Below are 21,113 nucleotides of genomic sequence, written 5' to 3' on the forward strand. Positions count from 1 at the left end.
GCAAAAGGATGTGGAATGCTGAAGTAGTGGTAGTAGTACTTTGAATGGTTAGAATACGTGGGCCGTTTGATCTACACTTCGCGACTACACTGTACGAAAACAGACATTGGATAAGTTCCTGTGCGTGTCTCGTATAATCAAGCTAATATATACCTTCGATAATGGGGAAAGGATTTTCGTACTAAGAGGATTGGTGCGTGGATGCTGCTGTTGGATCTTTTTCTCTCAACAAATCAAGTGCTGGGCCTAGCAACCTTGTGAAGCCTGATTTGTCCAAAGTTGCAACAATCACGTTATCCAACGCCTTAACCGTGGCTTGTCTGGGCAAATCGTTTAATAATGCGACTTCTCCAAAGTAGTTACCCTTGCCAATAGTACCAATGACACCTTCAGCTTCCTTGGAAATCTCGCAAGTGCCGCTCTCGATGAGATAAAACTTGTCCCCAGTCTCCCCTTCGGTGACGATGTTGTCGCCAGCATGGTATATTTCTGTACTCAACGCATCAGCAAGCTTCGATCTTTCCTGGTGAGTCAAGCCCCTCAATACGGTGACATCCTTCAAGAAATCCTCGTACATGATTCTTCGGTTGAATGTTCCTTCCAACAAGATACGACGGAAAGTGGCCCTGTCTAATGCCCAACAAGTCACATCGGAGGCAGCTACAGCAGTAGCGGCTCTAGGTGAATTGTACATGAGAGCAAGCTCACCAAATGAGGAGCCGTCACTGGATGTGTTGACCTTGGTGCCATTCACATAAAAATCGACGGTACCGGACTCGATTATGTAGAAGTAATCACCAACGTCACCCTGGGTAATTATTTCATCACCCTGAGTGTATTGTTTCTTTTGCAAAGCAGCCACTACCGTAGCCTTTGCTTTCTTGTCCAATTGTTGAAACAAAAAGTTCAGAGATAAAGTCTTGGCCAATTCCTGTCTTTGTTCCTCTGTGAGATCGTTTACAGGTGGCTTCCACGAGTCACTCTTAAACTTGTCAGGATTCATCGCTTCGGCTGAGACAGAGGTTCTTCTGTTGGCGTTGAAGGCTAAGGGGAGTTTATTATTCTTCTTTACTGTAGGTTCAGCAGGGGCAGCAACAGCTGGGTCATTTGGATCAAGGTCCTGAGCTGGAGGGTTGTGAGTCTGCTTACCCACGCCGAACCCTCCTTTGAACAAACCAGCACTGTCTTCTTTACGTTCCGAAAAGTCGTGCGAGCTTGTGTGATCCGAGTGGGGGTCATTGTCACCAAATGGGGATTTAAAAGATGGCTGACGGGCACATGGGATGGTACCTTGACCATTCGAGTCGATGGCGCCGGCTTCAAGATGAGGAAAGAGCTCAATGCCCGCAGCCTTAGCCTTAGCTTCAACTTGCCATAAATGATTTCTCTGCAAGGCCAACTTCGAATTAAAGAAATTAGCACAGAATTGCAAAACGTCAGTCGGGTTTTTGGCGATGAGTTCCTTCTGCAACTGCTCCAACTCCTCTGTAGCGAACGGAGCCATTGCAAATTAAATTGATATCGAGTGGGGGAGATAGATGGGCAAGAAAAGGGAATTTGATATCACCAAAGTATGTAAGGGCGAGGGTCGAGCAACAAGTGAAATGTCAGCTTCGGCCAAGTTTATTTAAAGATCTAATAAACAGTCAATGGCAATTCTGGTGAGCTGATGACCTTTCAGTAAGGGGAATCAAATATCTAAAAGTAGTTGCCAGAGTCAGTTTCAAAACGATAGAGGGAGGGTCGCACAACGCGAGAGGCACGGGTGTCAGTACTTGGGGGGAATGAAGCAGCTGACGTAGGGTATGATTGTATATATGCAGGACACGAAGGTTGACTAGCCGGAATACAGAAGACATAAATAGATGGATTCAAAAACAAAAATGCAATTAAGGAGGTGCAATTGATGCCGATGAATGTCCTCTTCCAACACGTGTAAGTGCATGACGAATGACCATGTTGGGCAGGTGCGATGGTAAGCCTCAGGACAGAAGAGGCAGGAAGCCTCTCAGTAGGGCTAGAAGACTGATTGGAGAGAGAGACAGAGGACATCAATTGAAGACGTTATGAAGCTCTTTGGGTTAAGACTTCTCTCTCTAGGGGTGCTCCTCTTATGAAGAGGGTTTTCAGAACCCCCTGCCTTGGACCACTTTGTGAAAGTAACTAGTTAAGTATGTCAATTCCTAACTCTAGTGTTATGGCTTCACTTTCATATTTGCGGGATACTTCCGGGTGCCGCCAATTTATCATGGAATGGTTCAAGCCTCTTTTGACCTTTCTAATAGCCGATTTTTTTAGTATGTACCTAAAAGAGCCTCTTTGTAATGTACTCGTGGTATGCACTCAAGGATGTATAGACATACTCCAATGAATGGCGGCGGGGTTCTATAGAGTTGGTCGTCATATTCGCAGAAGAAGCAAAACCATAAAGGCATAAAAAGTGAACTCGAATGAGATCAATTGGGTTTAACAAAAGATGTGTGAGTGAAACATCCTTGTACAATGAGTTCACCAAAAACTATGTCAACTGCTAATAGTTAGATACATAGCAACAGCTTTACTTGAACCATCATCAAGGAATTTGCCTCTTGATCAGAAAATTGACATATGCATTTATTCATTGGGGAAATGATGACGAGAAAGGAGTGTACGGTTTGCACCCACTACGAACACATCAACTGTCACCTGGGACATACTATTAAAATTTAGGTTCGTTTATTTCGCCATGAGTTCAAAATGTGGAATGAAATACGGCTTTATTTATGGAAATGTCCACCTTAACTTGTACTTTGACCTTTTGGACCTCTCATTGGAAGTCTTGACAGGATTGGCTTCAGGTTTGGAGGTTTCTGGCCTTGCTCCCTGTTTCTTCTCAACTTATGCAAGCCTTTTTCGTATTGTTCGGTGTCCGAGATGCCAATGGTTCTCAGTCCCGTTGAGAGTAGTAGAATCAGGATTCACTCTGGCTGCGTGCAAACGCATGTAATTTGTCCACTCTTTCCTGAACCTCAGTTTGCAGCCATTTGGCTGATAGACGCAGTCTGCAACGCCGTATTAGATACGGCTAAAAAGCCTCTTCAAACTACTAGGCGACCGAAGCCGACAAAGCACAAGACCCTACAAAAGGAGTTTTAATTTGCAACAACCCAAAAACAAAAAATGAGAAAAAAAAAAAACTCATTTTCAGCGCCCCTCATTCTCTCCAAAAATCTCACGAGAAACATGCTGTGAAGATTTCCTTGCCTGGTGTCCACTTTTTTTTTCGCTCTGACAACTTTGTGCGGTTGCAAATTGTGAACAAGTGTCGGTTAAAGAAGAGGCGACAAACGTTTTCGGCTGTTTGCAAGATGCCTAATCATGCCGTGGCTCACAAAGTTCAGGACAATTTGCCACCGACACCCTCTTGTAAAAGTATTAGCTGTCATTTTGCTTATCATGTTCCACCTTCACAAGTGTTGGTGCCACGTCAACCAGAGAGGCGGGAGTGCACTTTGCACTTTGAAAAAGCACACTGTACACGTCGAGGTTCTTTCACTTTCCACGTCGCGAGCGCGCTGTCAATATAAAACTTGTTCTTTTCCCCAGAAAAAAATTATATCACCAACGTATTAATCCCAACTTGCCTGCGACATGTTCAAGAATCACGGCAGCAAAGTCTGGCTTTCGGGGCTTGCCCTCTTTTACGCCATGTTGTTGGTGGTGATGCCATTTTTCACCCATAACGCTGGTGTCGCTTTGGCGGAGGAAGAAAAGGAAGACAACTACGGCACTGTCATTGGTATCGACTTGGGTACCACTTACTCGTGTGTTGGTGTCATGAAGAATGGTAAGGTGGAGATCTTGGCCAACGACCAAGGTAACAGAATCACTCCTTCGTATGTCGCCTTCACTGAAGAAGAAAGATTGATTGGTGATGCAGCTAAAAACCAGGCACCTCAGAATGTCAACAACACCATTTTTGACATCAAGAGACTTATTGGTTTGAAGTACAAGGACAAGGTTGTTCAGAGAGAGATCAAGCACTTACCATACAAGATTGGCAAGAAGGGCGATATTCCCGTTGTGGAGGTCTCATACGGTGGTGAACAGAAGGCTTTCTCCCCTGAGGAAATTTCCGGTATGATCTTGGGTAAGATGAAGTCCATCGCCGAAGAATACTTGGGTAAGAAGGTCACCCACGCTGTGGTCACTGTGCCTGCTTACTTTAATGATGCTCAGAGACAAGCCACCAAGAACGCTGGTACCATTGCCGGTTTGAACGTCTTGAGAATTGTCAACGAGCCAACTGCCGCCGCCATTGCCTACGGTTTGGACAAAACGGAGGGCGAAAAGCAGATCATTGTTTACGACTTGGGTGGAGGTACCTTCGATGTCTCCTTGTTGTCCATTGAGGGTGGCGTTTTCGAGGTCTTGGCCACTGCAGGTGACACTCATTTGGGTGGTGAGGACTTTGACTTCCAGGTTGTCAAGCACTTGACCAAATTGTTTGAGAAGAAGCATAATGTGAATATCTCCAGCAACCAAAAAGCCATCTCCAAGTTGAAGAGAGAGGCTGAGAAGGCCAAGAGAACTTTGTCAGCTCAGATGACTGCTAGAATTGAAATCGACTCATTCTATGACGGCATTGACTTTTCTGAATCCATCTCAAGAGCCAAGTTCGAGGAGTTGAACATCAACTCTTTCAAGAAGACCTTGAAGCCAGTCGAGAGAGTTTTGAAGGATGCCAATGTCAAGAAGTCTGACATCGATGATATTGTTCTTGTCGGTGGTTCCACAAGAATTCCAAAGATTCAGGAATTGATTGAAAACTTCTTTGACGGTAAGAAGGCATCCAAGAGTATTAACCCTGATGAGGCCGTTGCTTACGGTGCTGCCGTTCAGGCTGGTGTTCTTTCTGGAGAAGAGGGTGTTGATGACATTGTCTTGTTGGATGTTAACCCATTGACCTTGGGTATTGAGACTACAGGTGGTGTCATGACCACTTTGATCAACAGAAATACTGCTATCCCAACCAAGAAGTCTCAGATCTTCTCCACAGCTGCTGATAACCAGCCAACTGTCATGATCTCTGTGTACGAAGGTGAGAGAGCCATGGTCAAGGATAACAACTTGTTAGGTAAGTTCGAGTTGACTGGTATTCCTCCAGCACCTAGAGGTGTTCCTCAGATTGAAGTTACTTTTGCATTGGATGCAAACGGTATCTTGAAGGTCGACGCTGTTGACAAAGGCACTGGTAAGAAGAAGTCTATCACCATCACCAACGAGAAGGGAAGATTGTCCCAAGAGGAGATTGACAGAATGGTTGAGGAGGCTGAGAAATATGCCGCTCAGGATCAGGAAATCAAGGCCAAGGTTGAGTCCAGAAATTCCCTCGAGAACTTGGTCCACAACATGAAGCAGAAGCTCAACGACAACGATGAGTACGTTTCCAAGTTGGATGACAGTGACAAGGAGACTTTGTCTGACGCTGTCAGCGAAGCCGCCGAGTTCCTTGAAGAGAATTACGACACTGCCACCTCCGAGGAATTCGAGGAGGCCAAGCAGAAATTGGTTGAAATCACTCAGAAGCTTTCTGCCAAACTATATGAGAACCCAGTTGATACAGAGGATGCCCAGTTTGGCGATGAGACTGATGATGACTTCGACCACGATGAATTGTAATCCTTTTAAACTAGATCATCAAGAAACCTCGTATCATTTTACAAAAATAATATTTATAGCTTTTGTGTTCATCTGTAGCATTAACGGAGGGCTAGTTCGTCAGCTTCCTGGATGCAGTGCGAACCCATATTACTTACATATTCCCCGCAATATTTGCGTACTCGTCAACATAATGTTTGCCAAATTGTGAAGGCGATAAATAAAAGCTGAGAAGTCAAATAATTATATGAATGAAAGTGCTTCTTATGAGCGTGCTTCCACTTGCAATATTCCCATTGTAAACTTTCCTCCATTGTTATCTACAAATGTATGTCACGTGCCCTCACAATCTTGTCTCACTATGGGTATTACTGTCTGAATAGAAAAAAAAATCTTTGCAACACAGGACTCAAGCATAAGGAAGCAAGCTTCGACAGTTTCGCTAATCCTGCTTTAAATTGCTTTCATCATGTCGAATCGAAAGCTACAGAAGTATGTATTTCCGAATTATCCTCTGCAATTTAATCATGTAATGATTTTGTAACATGCTTTACACTGAATTGAACTAACATCCAAAGGGAGGTTGAAACTGTCTTTAAGAAGATTCATGAAGGCGTGGACCTATTTAATTACTACTTCCAGCGACATGAAGCGTCCAGTAATGACTCACAGCGAGAAAAACTAGAAGCGGATCTCAAGAAAGAAATCAAGAAGCTTCAAAAGTTCCGAGATCAGATCAAGACATGGCAAGGGAACGACTCTCTAGAAACGACAATCGCTCCTCAAAAGCTACAAGAGCATAGACGACTTGTTGAAGAAGCAATGGAGTGCTATAAGGAGGTTGAGAAGACATCAAAAATGAAATCATACTCCAATCAGTCCATTATGCTTGCAGCTTTGAATGACAACGAACAAGAGCTCACTTCGGAGGCACGAGAAGCAGTTGATTTTCTTGTAGAAATTGAAGAAGATCTTCAAGATCAAAATGAGAAGTTAGATGAAGAATATGAGAAGCTCTCGCAGAAGAAAGTCAGAAAGAACAACCTGCTGGCTATCGAAGAAAGAAAGCTGGAACTTGAAAGTTTCAAGTCTAGAAACGAGTTTCATCTCGAAAAGATCCTGGGCTTGCTACAATTTCTTAAAGCTGGCAAACTAGCGGGTGAGCTGGTCATGACGATTCAAGAAGACTTAAACTTTTATGTTGAGTCAAATCAGGAGCCAGACTTCATGGATGATGAAACGATGTACGATGAACTCTATAAAGAAGCCAAAGAAAATCATGAGAACAATATAAATGTTAACGGTGGTGCTGCAGAAGAATCCTTTGATTTGAGCCTATCAAACGGTCACGACAGTCATGAGCATGAAGCCAGCACGGAATCTTCAATACCGAGTAGCGCAAAGCGCAAGGCGACATCATCGTCGCCGCCTTCACAGGATGTAACACCGCTGACATCGCAACATTCACAAGATTTACCGACTAAGAACGATAAGACACCAAAGTCAAAACAAGCTACGAAGAGCGAGCCCTCGGAGACATCTAGTCCGGCATTCATCACCACTCTTAAACCAGCATCGACACCTTCAAAGCCAGTTGGTGCCTTGAAGTGGTCTCTTGCTGCTGCCGGTGCTTCCAAAGCATCGGAGAGCCTTGACAGTTCTGATCAAACTCCTGAGAAACCTGATAGCGAATACGATACAAAGGGCACCACAAATAGTATTGCTAAGACTAAATCAACGCCTATGCCTGGACATGACGAAAGCAATGCATCAGCTGAGTTACTTTCGCTTCTAACGAAGAACGATGAGTTCAGTGCTCATTTTGAGGTCTTAAAGAATGCCAACTTAGCTTCTGTCGAATTGGAGACATTTAGTGATGTAAACCTCTTACGGGCACCCATTGGAGTTCAAGATTTCGTGACGAGTCTCGTCGCAAACAACAAGGCTGACGACTCGTGCAAACTCTTGCAAAAATCTTCGAAATTTGAGCCATTTACTTCGAAATCATTTGTGAAACCCTATCAGTTCGAAGGATTGTACCCAAACGCAGCGACCCCTGAGTCTCAAGTTGTTAGAGCCCCTCTATTTTTGAGTAAACTTCAAAACCAATGGGGATGTATAAGAGCTCTTAACGGCTTTAATCAGTACGCTCAAGAGATCGAAGCTCTTGAAATACAGCGTACCCCAGAGAGCACGCCACTTGTGAATGAAATGACCATGGTGTTGTTTTATGGTTATTACTATGGTTACTTACCCTTGGAAAATATCGTGGCTGAAGCTCTCTTGCACAGACTTGGATGGAAGCCATATGGGTTAACTCCACAGACGAATGCCCAAACAGGATTAGCCACGAACAATAGGCAACCGCAGTTTTGGTTCAAACCCATCAACAACGAAGCATTGCTAGGTAAGGACCAAAAGATTCCTGAAGCTGGAGATTTTCGTGTCTTTGATGTTATGCTGTGGGAAGTCTATGTCAAGTATGGTTTCAAGTACGATCCTCGCTTGAGCCGATCGCATCCAGTCACTAGTTTGATTTGAGGATAACATGGTTCCAGTTCACATTGGTCGATACTATTAAATTAATTCAGAAAAATAAAAGACTCACATGGCTCGTTCGTCAAAGGTCGCTTGTTAGGATCGCCTCAGATCTCTCTTGATCAAACTCACTACTGAGTATAGTGGCTTCTGAATGTAGTTTCGTAGTTGGCTGATGATCTAATTGAGTTGGCTGAGTCTGAAACGAGAGCTCTTCACTTTCTGAGAATACTGAACAAAATTTGTCATTATCATCCTCAAATAGGATCTCAGGTAAGTGATTATGGCGCTCGTCTGGTATCAGCATGAGAGGCTCATAGTGGAAACCTTGCTTGTAAAGATCATGAAGGCCGTAAGCAGCTAGTGTTTTGGGTGAAATTCCGTTTTTGTCTATAATGCCATTTAGCGTTGCAAGAGTCTTCATTTTAGGGAATGACATTTTTCTGAAGTTGATGTAGGGTATACCATTCTGTGTAGTGCGCATATACCTCGGTAATCTTTGTGGGGAAGAACAGTTCAGTTTTTCTTTAATCTAGGTTCCTGACACTCGACTCGCCAACATGGAATATTACTCATCCCTCGATGCTTCACAGTTAGATTCAGAAACACCAACGTTATTTGAGTTGATTTCTGCCAACCAGCTTGAGTCTCTTCTATCGCCATCTTTGCGTTATATATTGGTACACTACGCTCAAAGATACCCTGGGTACTTGCTCAAGGTCACAAACAATTTTGACGAGCTTAACTTGGCCTTGAGAACTTTTATCGAATGGTATTTCTTCAAATACTGGCAAGGATCTTTCACAGAAAACTTTTACGGCTTGAAAAGAGTGAGCCAGACTCCTTTGTCTGATCCGAAGTATAGTAGCAACAAATTGGCACAATTGGCTCCATCGATGATCGAAGAGAGACGAAAACTCTCAAAATACCAGATGTGGGTATCTATTTTTGAGATCACTGGTGTGTCCTACATTTCCGAAAAGTGCAACTATACCTACGAAGTGCTTTACTCGAAATACATCACGGGCCAATTAAATGAGAAAGCGGCTAGCACCGAAGCTGAAAGACGTAAAATTTGGCTAAAAAGAAAATTTGTCGAAGTTTATCCCTACGTGCAAAGTATATGGCGGGCGGGAAATCTCATCACCACTCTACTTTACTTGAGTGGTAATTCAAAGTCAGCATCTTTGCTTACATTCTTGTTCAAGATCAACTTTTCCCGTCTTAGCCAATACGACTACCAAAAGAATGAGCCGCCTTTGCCCAAACTGAAAGATCATCTCCCCAACAGAGTGGCACCACCATCGTTTCTCGAGAACCTCATCTCCCTCTCACGCATGGTGACAAGACCTTCTTGGAAGGCAGTAAGATTTGTCCTTGGAACTTTCTTTCCACTAGCAATCTTCACTTTGAAGTTTCTTGAATGGTGGAATAATTCAGACTTTGCTCAGAAGGTCGCCAAGTCGCAGGGCAACTCCTTGGAGGGAAGTATCCCAACTCCCGCTACATTAGACAAGTTCAAGGCGATCAAATCAAAAACTAAGAAGATCTACAAATCAGGAAGCACTTGTCCCTTGTGTAAGGAAGAGATCCTGAATCCAGCTATTATTGAGACAGGTTATGTATTTTGCTACACTTGCATCTACAACTACCTCATAGAGTCGCACAAGCATATCAAGAAGAAGAGGGCTGAGGAGAGTGATGAAGAAAGCGACAATGAAGGTGACAGCGATGAAGAGAGTAATGATTTCGAAAAGCCAGAGGGGACCAAAGAAGGTGAGAAAGAAGCTTCCGCAGACAGTAATCTAGTCGATCAGACCGACATCGACAAAGGCGGACGCTGCCCAATCACCGGAAGGAGATTGCTTGCTTGCAGGTGGAACAGTCTTACACAAGAGTTCGAGGTAGATGGTATAAGGAGGTTAATATTTTAGGTGGTGATGAAATATATGTGGCGTCCCAACGTGATGCGCACCTAATAACACCGTGCTTCATCTACGCAATAAATTACATAGCATACAACATCATGAGCCAAAAAACACTCGAGGCAATCGTGTTTAGTAAACATGACAACACCTTAAAGATCTTGGACCAACTTCTTCTCCCGTATAACACGCACTATATCACAATTGAGTCAATTGACGATGCTTTCAACGCCATAAAGCTGATGCAGGTAAGAGGAGCACCAGCTATCGCTATCGTGGGTGCTTTTGCAATCACTGTGGATATTTGGAGGAACCTCTCAAATTCCAAACGTACAATTGCAGACTTGATGGAAAGAATCGACTACTTGGAGACCTCGCGGCCTACAGCCGTCAATCTCTCCAATGCTTTGAACGACATCAAGCATTTGCTAAGAAACCGGTACGAAATCAATGATTTGGTCGACGCCACAACTTTCGAAGCTGTGAAAGAATACTCTGTGGGTTTGCATGAGGGGGACTTGAGCAATAACTACACTTTGGGTGATAATGGTGTGAAGTATATCACTGAAACGTTGAAGAAGCAAAGCTTCAAGGGACCTTTTTCGATTGTTACTGTTTGCAACACTGGTTCCTTGGCGACTGCTGGCCATGGCACTGCGTTGGGAATTATCAGATCAGTGCATAGCCAATTGAAGAAGGGCAAAGGGGAAAACGATTTTTGGTTCGAACATGCCTACCCTTTAGAGACGAGACCATACAATCAAGGAGCTCGCTTAACGGCATATGAGTTAGCGTATGAGAAAATCCCGTTCACATTGATCTGTGACAACATGGTTACATCCCTTATATCCTCTTTGAATAAAAATAGGAGCATCAAGGACTCTTCAGCACCTGTGAAGTTCATCATTGTCGGTGCAGACCGTGTGGTCAAAAACGGAGACTCTGCTAACAAGATCGGTACCTACCAGTTGGCTGCAATTGCCAACTATTTCAACTCCAGTGTGTTTTCTGAGGAAAGTCAAAAGATTAGTTTTATCGTGGCTGCTCCCACAACAACAATCGATTACAAATCTGCATCTGGTGACAATATTGTGATCGAGGAAAGACCCTCGCGTGAACTCACTACTTTAGAGGGACCCCTCTTTGATAAAGACGGCAACGTTGGCGAAAAAAAGGTAGTCGGCATTGCTCCACCAGGAATCCAGGTATGGAATCCAGCTTTTGATGTGACACCTCACGAGCTCATTGACGCTATAGTTACCGAAAAGTACCCGGTGTACCAGAAAAATGATGGCGAATTCTTGCTCTAGCGTATTTTGCAGCCACCTCAATGAATTTCGAATTCGGCCAGGTTGACAGGGCGACCCTGCGCCATCTAGAGTTCTATATACTTATTCCGAATCATAATTGTAACAGAAAATTGAAATTTAGGTTGACGTGTTATTGTGTCAGTGTCCTTCCAAAATCGAAGTGGTACGGGACCAATTCGTGCTCCCGCGGTGCACCGATTTTTTTTTTTTTTTCCAATGGCGCTCTGCTTATACACGTCGACTCTAACTTCTACGCATTTCTTCATCTTTATCAGCTCGTGCTTGTCATGTCGGACGTTGTTTCTAACCCGACTATCCAGGAAGCTCAGCTTCTAGTACCGAAGCTGTTAATAGCTAGGCCTTACGTCTGGCCCTTTGCAATCATTTATCCAATTTTTGCTCAGATTTATCTTAACTACTATGATCAGTATATCGGTGGTTCGGAGTGGACTTTTGTTTACTTGATTGCTATCTGTTCCTTGAACGCCTTGTTCTGGCTTATGCCTCACTGGAATATTGATGTTGAGGCTCGCTTCAACTACGTTCCTGTAAAGACTATTGAGGAAGCATCTCACATCAAGATCACTCCAACGGTGAATAGTGGTGTGGGCGAAATATGTCTTATCAAAAGAGAGGTTTTCGCTGATGGTGAGAAACAGATTTCATTCTTGTACCAGAAGAGACGTCACTTATTTCATGAAAAGACGGGTAGGTTTTCTCCTCCAGAGTTCAAGATTGACGAGTTGCCCAAGTTGGAGTACTTCCAGTCCTCGAAGGGGTTGCAAGGCGATTTGGAGAAGGTTCAACGTACCTACGGTAAGAACAAGTTTGATATTCCTGTGCCAACGTTCTGGGAGTTGTTTAAGGAGCATGCTGTGGCTCCCTTTTTCGTCTTCCAATTATTCAGTGTCGCTTTGTGGTTGATGGATGAGCAATGGTATTACTCCTTGTTCTCTTTATTTATGTTGGTCTCTTTTGAGATGACTACTGTGTTTCAGAGAAGGACTACGATGAATGAGTTTCAAAGCATGGGTATCAAGCCTTACAGCATCCATGTCTACAGAAACTCGGAATGGATTGAGTTGCAGACTGATGAATTGCTCCCGGGTGATATTGTCTCTGTTACAAGAACAAGTGAGGACAGTGCTATTCCATGTGATTTGTTATTACTTGATGGTTCTGCCATTGTAAATGAGGCAATGTTGTCTGGTGAGTCTACCCCATTGTTGAAGGAATCTATCAAGTTGAGACCAGGTGAAGAATTTTTCCAGCCAGAAGGTTTGGATAAAAACAGTTTGCTCCATGGTGGTACTATGGCTTTGCAAGTTACCAAGCCTGAGAACCCTATTATTCCTAATGCTCCTGATAATGGTGCGTTGGCCTACGTTTGCAAGACTGGTTTTGAGACTTCTCAAGGCTCTTTGGTGAGGATGATGATTTTCTCCAGTGAAAGAGTGTCTGTGGGTAACAAAGAGGCTTTCATGTTCATCTTGTTTTTGTTAATCTTCGCTATTGCTGCTTCTTGGTACGTATGGGTCGAGGGCAGCAGAATGGGTAGAATCCAATCGAAGTTGATATTGGATTGTATTATCGTCATCACGTCGGTGGTTCCTCCTGAACTACCAATGGAATTGACAATGGCTGTGAACTCTTCACTTTCAAGTTTGCAAAAGCATTTCATCTATTGCACTGAACCATTTAGAATTCCATTGGCTGGCAGAATTGACGTTTGTTGTTTTGACAAAACAGGTACCTTGACTGCAGAAGATTTGGTATTCGAGGGTTTGGCTGGCTTTGACAAAAATGAACCACATAAACTCCGTACTTGTGAAGAAGCTCCTACGTCTACCTCTTGGGTGTTGGGTTCCGCTCATGCTCTCGTTAAGTTGGATGATGGTGATGTTGTGGGTGATCCAATGGAGCAGGCCACATTGAAGGCTGCCAATTGGTCTGTCGGCTTCAAGGACTCCGTTGAAAGACCCACGGCTAAAGGGAAGGCTGAAAAAATCAAGATCTTGCGTCGTTTCCAGTTTTCATCTGCCTTGAAGAGATCCGCTGCTATAGCCTCTATCAATTCCTTGCCAGGTAAAAATTTTGTTGCAGTTAAGGGTGCCCCAGAAACTATTCGTCACATGTTGGTTGATGCTCCTGAAGAATATGAAGAAATCTTTAAGTCTTTTACCAGAGCTGGATCCCGTGTTTTGGCTTTGGCATACAAAGAATTAGACACTAGTGTGAATGTTGTCAAAATCAAAAGAACTGATGTTGAATCTAAGTTGCACTTTGCTGGTTTCATAGTCTTTCATTGTCCTTTGAAACCTGATTCCATTGAAACGATCAAGATGTTGAATGAATCATCACACCGTTCAGTCATGATCACAGGTGACAATCCTTTGACCGCATGTCATGTGGCAAAAGAAGTTGCCATTGTTGAAAAGGAGGTTTTGATTTTGGATTTCCCTGAAGACCACCATGAGTTTTCTGAGTCTGACGTTTTGGTATGGAGGAATGTCGAAGAAACGAAACTCATTCCATTCAAAAGTGGTGATGCTATTGACCTCGGTCTCTTCAAAAAGCATGACATCTGTCTTACGGGTCATGCCTTGACTCATCTCACCGAACATCCACAAATCTTAGATATTTTGAAGCGCACTTGGGTCTATGCTCGAGTTTCGCCTGCCCAAAAGGAGTTTATCTTAACTACCTTGAAAGATGCTGGTTATAACACCTTGATGTGTGGGGATGGTACAAACGATGTTGGTGCTTTAAAGCAAGCCCATATTGGTGTCGCATTGCTCAATGGTACAGAGGAAGGTATGAAGAAAATGGCTGAAAACCGAAAGATTGCTAGTATGAAGGCAGTTTATGAAAAGCAGGCACAAATCATGGCCAACTGGAATCGACCACCTCCACCTGTGCCCGCTTTAATTGCTCACTTATATCCTCCTGGTCCTCTCAACCCCCATTATATCACTACTTTGGAAAAGAGAGGTGTTGAGATCACCAAGGAAATCAGAGAAAAAGTTGCCCTTGCTCATCAGAGCAACACTCAGCCAATTGAATTTGTGAAGGATGAAAGCGGAAAAATTTCAGGCAGCAAAATGGCAGACAGCTTGTTGGCATCCATGAGCGGAATGGAAGACGAGGATGAGGTGCCTACCTTGAAATTGGGTGATGCTTCCGTTGCTGCACCCTTCACGTCCAAATTGTCTAATGTGTCCACAGTTACGAACATCATTCGCCAGGGTCGCTGTGCTTTAGTCTCAACCATTCAGATGTACAAGATCTTGGCATTGAATTGTTTAATTTCAGCCTACTCTTTGTCCGTTTTGTTTTTGTCGGGGATGAAGTTTGGCGATGCCCAGTCTACTATCTCAGGTGTCTTGTTATCTGTGTGTTTCTTGAGTATTTCTCGTGGTAGGCCGCTCGAAAAGTTGAGCAAGGAAAGACCACAGGATGGGATCTTCAATATCTACATTATGGGCTCAATTCTAGGCCAATTTGCGATCCACATCATTACGTTAATCTACATTACTCAGGAAATCTATGCATTGGAGCCTAGGGCTCCCCAAGTCGACTTAGAAAAGACTTTCGAACCATCCCTTTTGAACACAGGAATGTTTCTCCTTCAATTGGCGCAACAGGTTTCAACCTTTGCTGTTAATTATGTTGGCTTGCCATTTAAAGAGAGTATAAAAGACAATAAGGGCATGTGGTATGGTCTCTTGGGTGTTGCCGCCTTGACTTTGGCTGGTGCAACTGAGTTCATGCCGGAGTTGAACGAGACCATGCAGTTTGTGCCCATGAGCGATCTTTTCAAGATGAAGTTGACAGGTTGTATCCTTTTAGACCTAGGTGGAACCTGGCTCGTGGAGATTGTCCTTAAGCATTTCTTCATGAACTCTGCCGCTGCAGATATTTGCGACAGAGAATAAAGGTCGCTTGATTTATAGATTCATTCATAATTACATAATCTTACATTGTTTGGTTTATTTATTTTGAAAAACCTTCTGATCTTCCGCTCTATCTAAATTAAAAACCTTTATGACTTTAGCATGCTCTCGTTCTATTAGCTTGAGCTTCGTGGGGCCCAATTTCCGTTCGAGGTCTTTTATCACAATGCTAATGTCATCTTCGGATATTTCGTACTCTGAGGAATCCTTGATTATAGAGATGAGTTTTTGCAATGTAAAGCTTTGAGGAACAGGTGTCCTGTTGATACTTCCAGATGCGGATGCAAGTTCGTAAAGAATGTCGTAGATCTTTGAAGATTTTGAATGAATGTAGCTGTGGTAGTCTTCTTTCTCTTTCTGCTTCGGATCAATGTTGGAGTTTAAACGCTCCTTGAGCTTTATGCGCTCAAGCAAGGACAATCCCTCTGCTTTGGAGCTCTGGACGGCGCTGATCTTTTCTTTGAAGGAGAAGCTGGAAGGGTCCTTTTTGAGTCCCTCGTACTGCCTACCCTTGGCAATTTTGGTGGGCGATGTACTTGGAGAGCGGTATGATGTTGATTTGACCGGCGACTGGAGAACGGCCACTTCTTGCAAACTGACGGGCTCAATAGTCTTCAAGTTCGATACCTTGTCCGCAAATTCAGCACGCCGCTGTAATAGAAGAGTTCCGTATTTGCTCAATGGAATGGACACCGTTATACCGTAATCGTAGGAGCCTTTAAAGGAGATGATTTTGAAGAGCAGCTCATCCACACCTAAGATGCGTTCTATTGTGTGTCTGTCTATCCTCTTGCCAACAAGGGAAGTTGCTTTCTGGCATATCCGGAATAATTTTGGTGTTGTGATGCTTGAAGAGTAATGTAGACTTAGGGCTGTGTCGATTGCCAGGAATTCTTTGGGCAAATTTTCCATGGTTTGCAAAACTGGCATAGTTTCGCCTTATAATCTGGAAACGCGTCGCGAACTCTCAACCGTGAGAGCTAAAAACAACAAAGTACTTTATCAAACATCAAGGGGAAAAAATGTCAAAAACATGAACTAAAATAAAAATGTACAGAGATTGAGTGTTCTATCACCGCAGACTGGATCTATTATCAATTGACCTTCAATAAAGCTTTCAAAGTATTGTGTTTTCACCATCCCTCACCACCACTACGACCGCACACCATCAATCCGACACTTTCTACACTGATCTGAAGTAAGGTTTGTATTAAGCTAAACATCTACTCCTTCTTCTCAGACTCACCAGACTTCTTGGAGAACTCGCTGTAGGCAGCCTTGGCCTTGTCCGTAGCAGAGCCCTCCGTCTTGTTGTAGGTCTCGTAAGCCTGCTGGGCGTCCTTCTGGAGGTCCTTGAGGTCTGGGGCCTTGCCATCTTTGCCGCCAAGGGCCTCTTCGCCTTTCTTCAAAAGATCGTTGAATCCGCTCATATTTGTTTAGTAGTACTTGTGCTGAGGGGGAAATTGCGTGGCGATTTGCCGCATTTTATACCCGTCTGTCGTGTCCAGCACGAGTGGCCGTAGCCGGCCGCTGGGATTGACGTCAAAGGTTTTGTTGTGGTCGGCCAGCTCCACTGGGAAACCTGCTTCTGGTCAATCCTGGGGCTGGGGCTATTGTGCTACGTGCTGCAGCCACATGTGCGGAAATCCCAGAGAAGATACGTAAGGTCGCAGCGAACGTATCAAGCGACGACATATGCCAGTCATTGAGCCTCGGGAAAGCTGAAGTCGACTTAAGCACCCTGGAAGCTTAAGGCTGAAACAAAAAAAAAGAGTTATAGTTTGCAATTGCACTCGAGAGAAACAGGGTACAATCCTGGTTCCAATCAACGGGCCCGCTTTTGGCTATATGCTGCACACCGTATAATTGCTCGCATGAACGCTATTGTATATCCTTCGCAGCATTCCCTCAGCATAGAAAGCCTCCAGCCCGAGCGCGTCAAACATGCACAGTCCTGACGCTTTGTCAAAAGAATTCGCTCTTTTGACCCCTTTTCTTGCTACAGCTCCAGTGTGGAGCAGCAGGGGCATTAACCCGTGCTTCTCTGGCATTTGTCCAGCTAGGCTTTTGTGTAATTTGACATGACAAGGATGCCACTCGAGCGAACGGCCAATCTCCTCTGAGGATGTATCAGACGTTGACAGCACTGTTCAGTCATATGATTCGGCAAAGGCTTTCAAATTGACCTGTCGTGACAAGTGATCGTGCGGTCAGGGTTTTGTGGCATTCCGTGATTTATCGGTTATTGGTGATGTCGAAAGTCTTATCAATGAAAGTGTGGCTGATTTTTCGCTGCATCAAAATCGTAGTCAATTAGTCTACCAGTTGTAAAATTTATCTATGTACGTGCCCTAAAGCTTCAACTTCTCCAAAATGGCAATTGTCTGCTCGTAACCTTCAATCTCTGCTCTGAAGTTCTCTTGTCTCTTGTATGCTGCGTCCTTGGCCTCCTGCTTGGTCTTCTCGGTAAATTTGCTAATGGAGTCCTTCAATTTGGTGTCCAATTCTTTCACGTTGCTCAATTTCTTGCTGACCTTGGCGATCTCAGCGTCCAAGTCAATCTGACCCTTTACCAAAACATGAACATTGGTGGTGGCATTGACACCGTTCAATGCACAGCCGCTTGGTACTTGCTGATTGGCTTCCAAGACGTCAATCCTCTCGACACCCTTGATCAAAGACACTATGGAATTTTCCTGGTCTTTTGCAATTTGTCTGACATTCTCATCGGTGGTTTCCACGTAGACTTGACCGTTCTTCAAGATGTTGTATTGAGAAAGCAAAGATCTTGCTCCTTTGGTGATAGCCAACACCAATTCGTAAGCATCATGCGATTCCTTGTCATCAAAAGATGGCTCGTATTCTGGAAACTGTGCAACGGTAATGGAAGGAGTTTCGTCGCCAGCTCTACGTGGCAATCTCTGCCACATTTCTTCAGTGACAAATGGCATGAAAGGGTGAATCATCTTCAATCCTTGATCAATACACGTGTACAAAGTATCCTTGGCAGATTTCTTTTGTTCCTCAGTGCCATCCTGAATCAAGTTCTTAGAGTTCTCAATGTACACATCACACAAGTCGTACCAGAAGTTGTACACGGCGCTTGTCGTTTCAGAGAATTCACGTTTCTCAATATGTTCTGTGAAGCTCTTTGTAGCATGGGTCAATCTGTGCAAAATCCACTTCTCAACCAAAGATTCGTTACCATTCTTCGCATGCGTAGCTGGAGGCTTGTAGTCGCCGCCCAATCTACCCAACACGAATTTGGTGGCCTGGTACATTTTATTACAGAATTTTCTGTAACCCTCCACTCTTAGAATGTCCAAGTTGATGTCTCTTCCGCCTGTTGTGTAAGCACACAATGCAAATCTCAAAGCATCAGTACCACATTCTGGGATACCGTTAGGGTAGGATTGTTTCTGACCGGCGGAAGCTTTTTCAATTTCTCTGGCATCCAAGTTGCCTACCTTCAATTTTTCATGTAATTGTTCCAAAGAGATACCGCTGATGACGTCCAATGGATCAACGACGTTACCTAAAGACTTAGACATTTTCCTCCCCTGTGCGTCTCTTACCAAAGAGTGGCAGAAGACCTCCTTGAAAGGAACTTTGCCTGTCAATTTCAAACACAATAAAATCATTCGGGAAACCCAGAAGAACAAAATGTCCCATCCAGTTTCCAACATGGACATTGGAGCAAAAAGTTCGAGGTCCTTAGTGTTGTTTGGCCAGCCCAATGTTGAGATTGGCCACAATCCCGAAGAAAACCATGTGTCCAAAACATCCTCATCCTGCTGCAAGGTGAACTTGACATCAGGGAACTTCTTCTTGGCTTTATCCAATGCTTCCTCGAAGCTTCTGCCAGCAATCCAATAATTGTTATCCAATGGGTCACCTTCCTTGCCCTCAATGTTGACAAAGTAGACAGGACATCTGTGTCCCCACCACAATTGTCTGGAAATACACCAGTCTTGAATATTCTCCATCCACTGGAAATACTCCTTCTCAGAAGACTGCGGTGTAATGGTAATTTCGCCACTCTTAACAGCTTTGATAGCTTCCTTAGCCATTTCATCCTGTCTAACCCACCATTGAGGCTTCAACAAAGGCTCAATAACATCACCGGATCTTGAGCACGTTGGAATGGTCATTTCGTTATCCTTTTGGTCAACGTACAAACCCTTCTTCTTCAACTCCTCAATGACCTTGGATCTAGCGTCGAATCTCTTGATACCCTTCCATTCACCGCAATTGTCGTTTAAGAGACCATCGTCAGTCAAGATGTTGATAAACTCCAAGTTGTGTCTCTTACCAGTGTTGTAGTCATTCTGATCGTGAGCGGGTGTGATCTTCACTGCACCAGTACCGAAGGTCATGTCCACAGCTTCAGCGTCGGTAACAATTGGAATTTTGCGGTCCAAGAAAGGATGCTGTACAAACTTGCCGTGCAAATGCTTATAACGAGGATCTTCTGGGTGGACAGCAACACCAGTGTCACCAAACAAGGTCTCAGGTCTGGTGGTGGCCACAGTGATCTTCTCCTCGGAGTCAACAACTGGGTACGAGTAAGAGGTCAAAACACCGAATTCGATCTTCTGATCATAGTCGGGCACGGACAACAAAGTTCTACCATTGATAGTCTTATTCTCAACTTCGAGGTTCGAAATGGCGGTGTTCAATTTCGTAGACCAGTTAACCAATCTCGATGCTCTGTAAATGGTACCATCTTCATGCAATCTGACGAAGGCTTCAATTACAGCCTCAGATAACTTAGGGTCCATTGTAAAAGCCTCCCTGGTCCAATCATAAGATGCGCCCAATCTCTTCACTTGGTTCTTGATTCTAGCATGGTATTCTTCCTTCCATTCCCAAACCTTTCCCACAAACTTTTCACGGCCATAGTCATGTCTAGTCTTTCCTTCAGTCTTCCACATCTGCTTTTCAACAACCGATTGAGTGGAGATACCAGCGTGATCGAAACCAGGCAAAAACATGGTGGTCTTACCTTTCATTCTATTATATCTAATAAGGGTATCCTGAATGGCAATGGTCAATGCATGGCCTATGTGCAAAGCACCTGTAACGTTTGGAGGAGGAGCAGGTATCGTGAATTGGCCCTCCTTCTTGATCTTGCCTTCATCAAGCTGTGGTTCAAAATAGCCTTGCTTTTCCCACCAAGCGTACCATGAGCTCTCAACATTCTTAGGGTTGTACGCTTTGAAAGCAGCGTCGTCTAGAGAGGCCAAGACCTTCTTCTCGCCGGGCTTCGTTTCATCCTTCCATTCAGGAACAGGTTCAGCTACTTTTTTGTCCTTCTTTGCTTTCTTCTCGGAGGGCTTCTTGTTCTTAGCTTCTTCTTCCTGCTTCTTTTTCTTTGCTAGGAACTTAGCCAACTTCTCGGCTTTCTTTCTCTCATTCTCTAACTGCTTTGGGGTCTTCTCCTTCTTTGGCTCTTCACCATTTTGAGGTTGTGGCTGGGCCGAAGAGTTCTTCTGCAAGTCTTGTTCCGACATTTTTGCAAGACTCAATTGTCTGGATATACGAAACTGACTATATAGTAGGGGTCTCCGTGTAAGTTTTCCGAAGGGAAGTTTCCTGTGGAGCATTCACTTGGGGCGTCTTGGAAAATTTTTTGGTACGTATCAAGACTCACATCCGTGCACCAATATATAACTTCCCTTGTTCTTTATCTAAATCAGTCTTCTAATAATGTTACAGTTCATTAATGTTTACGTAGCACTATTTTG

The 21,113-nt window shown here is 44.0% G+C and overlaps 9 protein-coding genes across 9 annotated transcripts; 5 read left to right on the top strand and 4 right to left on the bottom strand. All coding sequences in view use genetic code 12, as the record gives it.

Annotated features, from left to right (window-relative positions):
- Positions 1 to 181: 181 nt before the first annotated feature.
- BCY1 (cAMP-dependent protein kinase regulatory subunit BCY1) lies at positions 182 to 1,504 on the bottom strand (the record flags this gene model as incomplete). Its single annotated transcript, XM_029034886.2, has 1 exon — positions 182 to 1,504. The coding sequence occupies one exon, from the start codon at positions 1,502 to 1,504 to the stop codon at positions 182 to 184; it is 1,323 nt and encodes a 440-aa protein (XP_028890128.2).
- A 2,126-nt stretch (positions 1,505 to 3,630) lies between these two features.
- Positions 3,631 to 5,661, top strand: KAR2 (Hsp70 family ATPase KAR2; the record flags this gene model as incomplete). The annotated part of the gene is made up of 1 exon (XM_029034887.2): positions 3,631 to 5,661. One exon carries the CDS (start codon positions 3,631 to 3,633, stop codon positions 5,659 to 5,661), a length of 2,031 nt encoding a protein of 676 aa, XP_028890129.1.
- A 448-nt stretch (positions 5,662 to 6,109) lies between these two features.
- Positions 6,110 to 8,181, top strand: NOT3 (CCR4-NOT core subunit NOT3; the record flags this gene model as incomplete). The annotated part of the gene is made up of 2 exons (XM_029034888.2): positions 6,110 to 6,132; positions 6,219 to 8,181. 2 exons carry the CDS (start codon positions 6,110 to 6,112, stop codon positions 8,179 to 8,181), a joined length of 1,986 nt encoding a protein of 661 aa, XP_028890130.2.
- Positions 8,182 to 8,738: 557 nt separating this feature from the next.
- Positions 8,739 to 10,112, top strand: PEX12 (ubiquitin-protein ligase peroxin 12; the record flags this gene model as incomplete). Its single annotated transcript, XM_029034889.2, has 1 exon — positions 8,739 to 10,112. The coding sequence occupies one exon, from the start codon at positions 8,739 to 8,741 to the stop codon at positions 10,110 to 10,112; it is 1,374 nt and encodes a 457-aa protein (XP_028890131.2).
- Positions 10,113 to 10,204: 92 nt separating this feature from the next.
- On the top strand, positions 10,205 to 11,413 carry CJI96_0000660 (S-methyl-5-thioribose-1-phosphate isomerase MRI1; the record flags this gene model as incomplete). The annotated part of the gene is made up of 1 exon (XM_029034890.2): positions 10,205 to 11,413. The coding sequence occupies one exon, from the start codon at positions 10,205 to 10,207 to the stop codon at positions 11,411 to 11,413; it is 1,209 nt and encodes a 402-aa protein (XP_028890132.2).
- Positions 11,414 to 11,700: 287 nt separating this feature from the next.
- SPF1 (ion-transporting P-type ATPase SPF1) lies at positions 11,701 to 15,348 on the top strand (the record flags this gene model as incomplete). The annotated part of the gene is made up of 1 exon (XM_029034891.2): positions 11,701 to 15,348. One exon carries the CDS (start codon positions 11,701 to 11,703, stop codon positions 15,346 to 15,348), a length of 3,648 nt encoding a protein of 1,215 aa, XP_028890133.2.
- A 54-nt stretch (positions 15,349 to 15,402) lies between these two features.
- Positions 15,403 to 16,278, bottom strand: CJI96_0000662 (uncharacterized protein; the record flags this gene model as incomplete). Its single annotated transcript, XM_054702026.1, has 1 exon — positions 15,403 to 16,278. The coding sequence occupies one exon, from the start codon at positions 16,276 to 16,278 to the stop codon at positions 15,403 to 15,405; it is 876 nt and encodes a 291-aa protein (XP_054558001.1).
- A 311-nt stretch (positions 16,279 to 16,589) lies between these two features.
- On the bottom strand, positions 16,590 to 16,796 carry CJI96_0000663 (uncharacterized protein; the record flags this gene model as incomplete). The annotated part of the gene is made up of 1 exon (XM_029034892.2): positions 16,590 to 16,796. One exon carries the CDS (start codon positions 16,794 to 16,796, stop codon positions 16,590 to 16,592), a length of 207 nt encoding a protein of 68 aa, XP_028890134.2.
- Positions 16,797 to 17,717: 921 nt separating this feature from the next.
- On the bottom strand, positions 17,718 to 20,879 carry VAS1 (valine--tRNA ligase; the record flags this gene model as incomplete). Its single annotated transcript, XM_029034893.2, has 1 exon — positions 17,718 to 20,879. One exon carries the CDS (start codon positions 20,877 to 20,879, stop codon positions 17,718 to 17,720), a length of 3,162 nt encoding a protein of 1,053 aa, XP_028890135.1.
- Positions 20,880 to 21,113: the final 234 nt, after the last annotated feature.

Source organism: Candidozyma auris, chromosome 1 (assembly GCF_003013715.1).
Source record: "Candidozyma auris chromosome 1, complete sequence".
Taxonomy (NCBI): domain Eukaryota; kingdom Fungi; phylum Ascomycota; class Pichiomycetes; order Serinales; family Metschnikowiaceae; genus Candidozyma; species Candidozyma auris.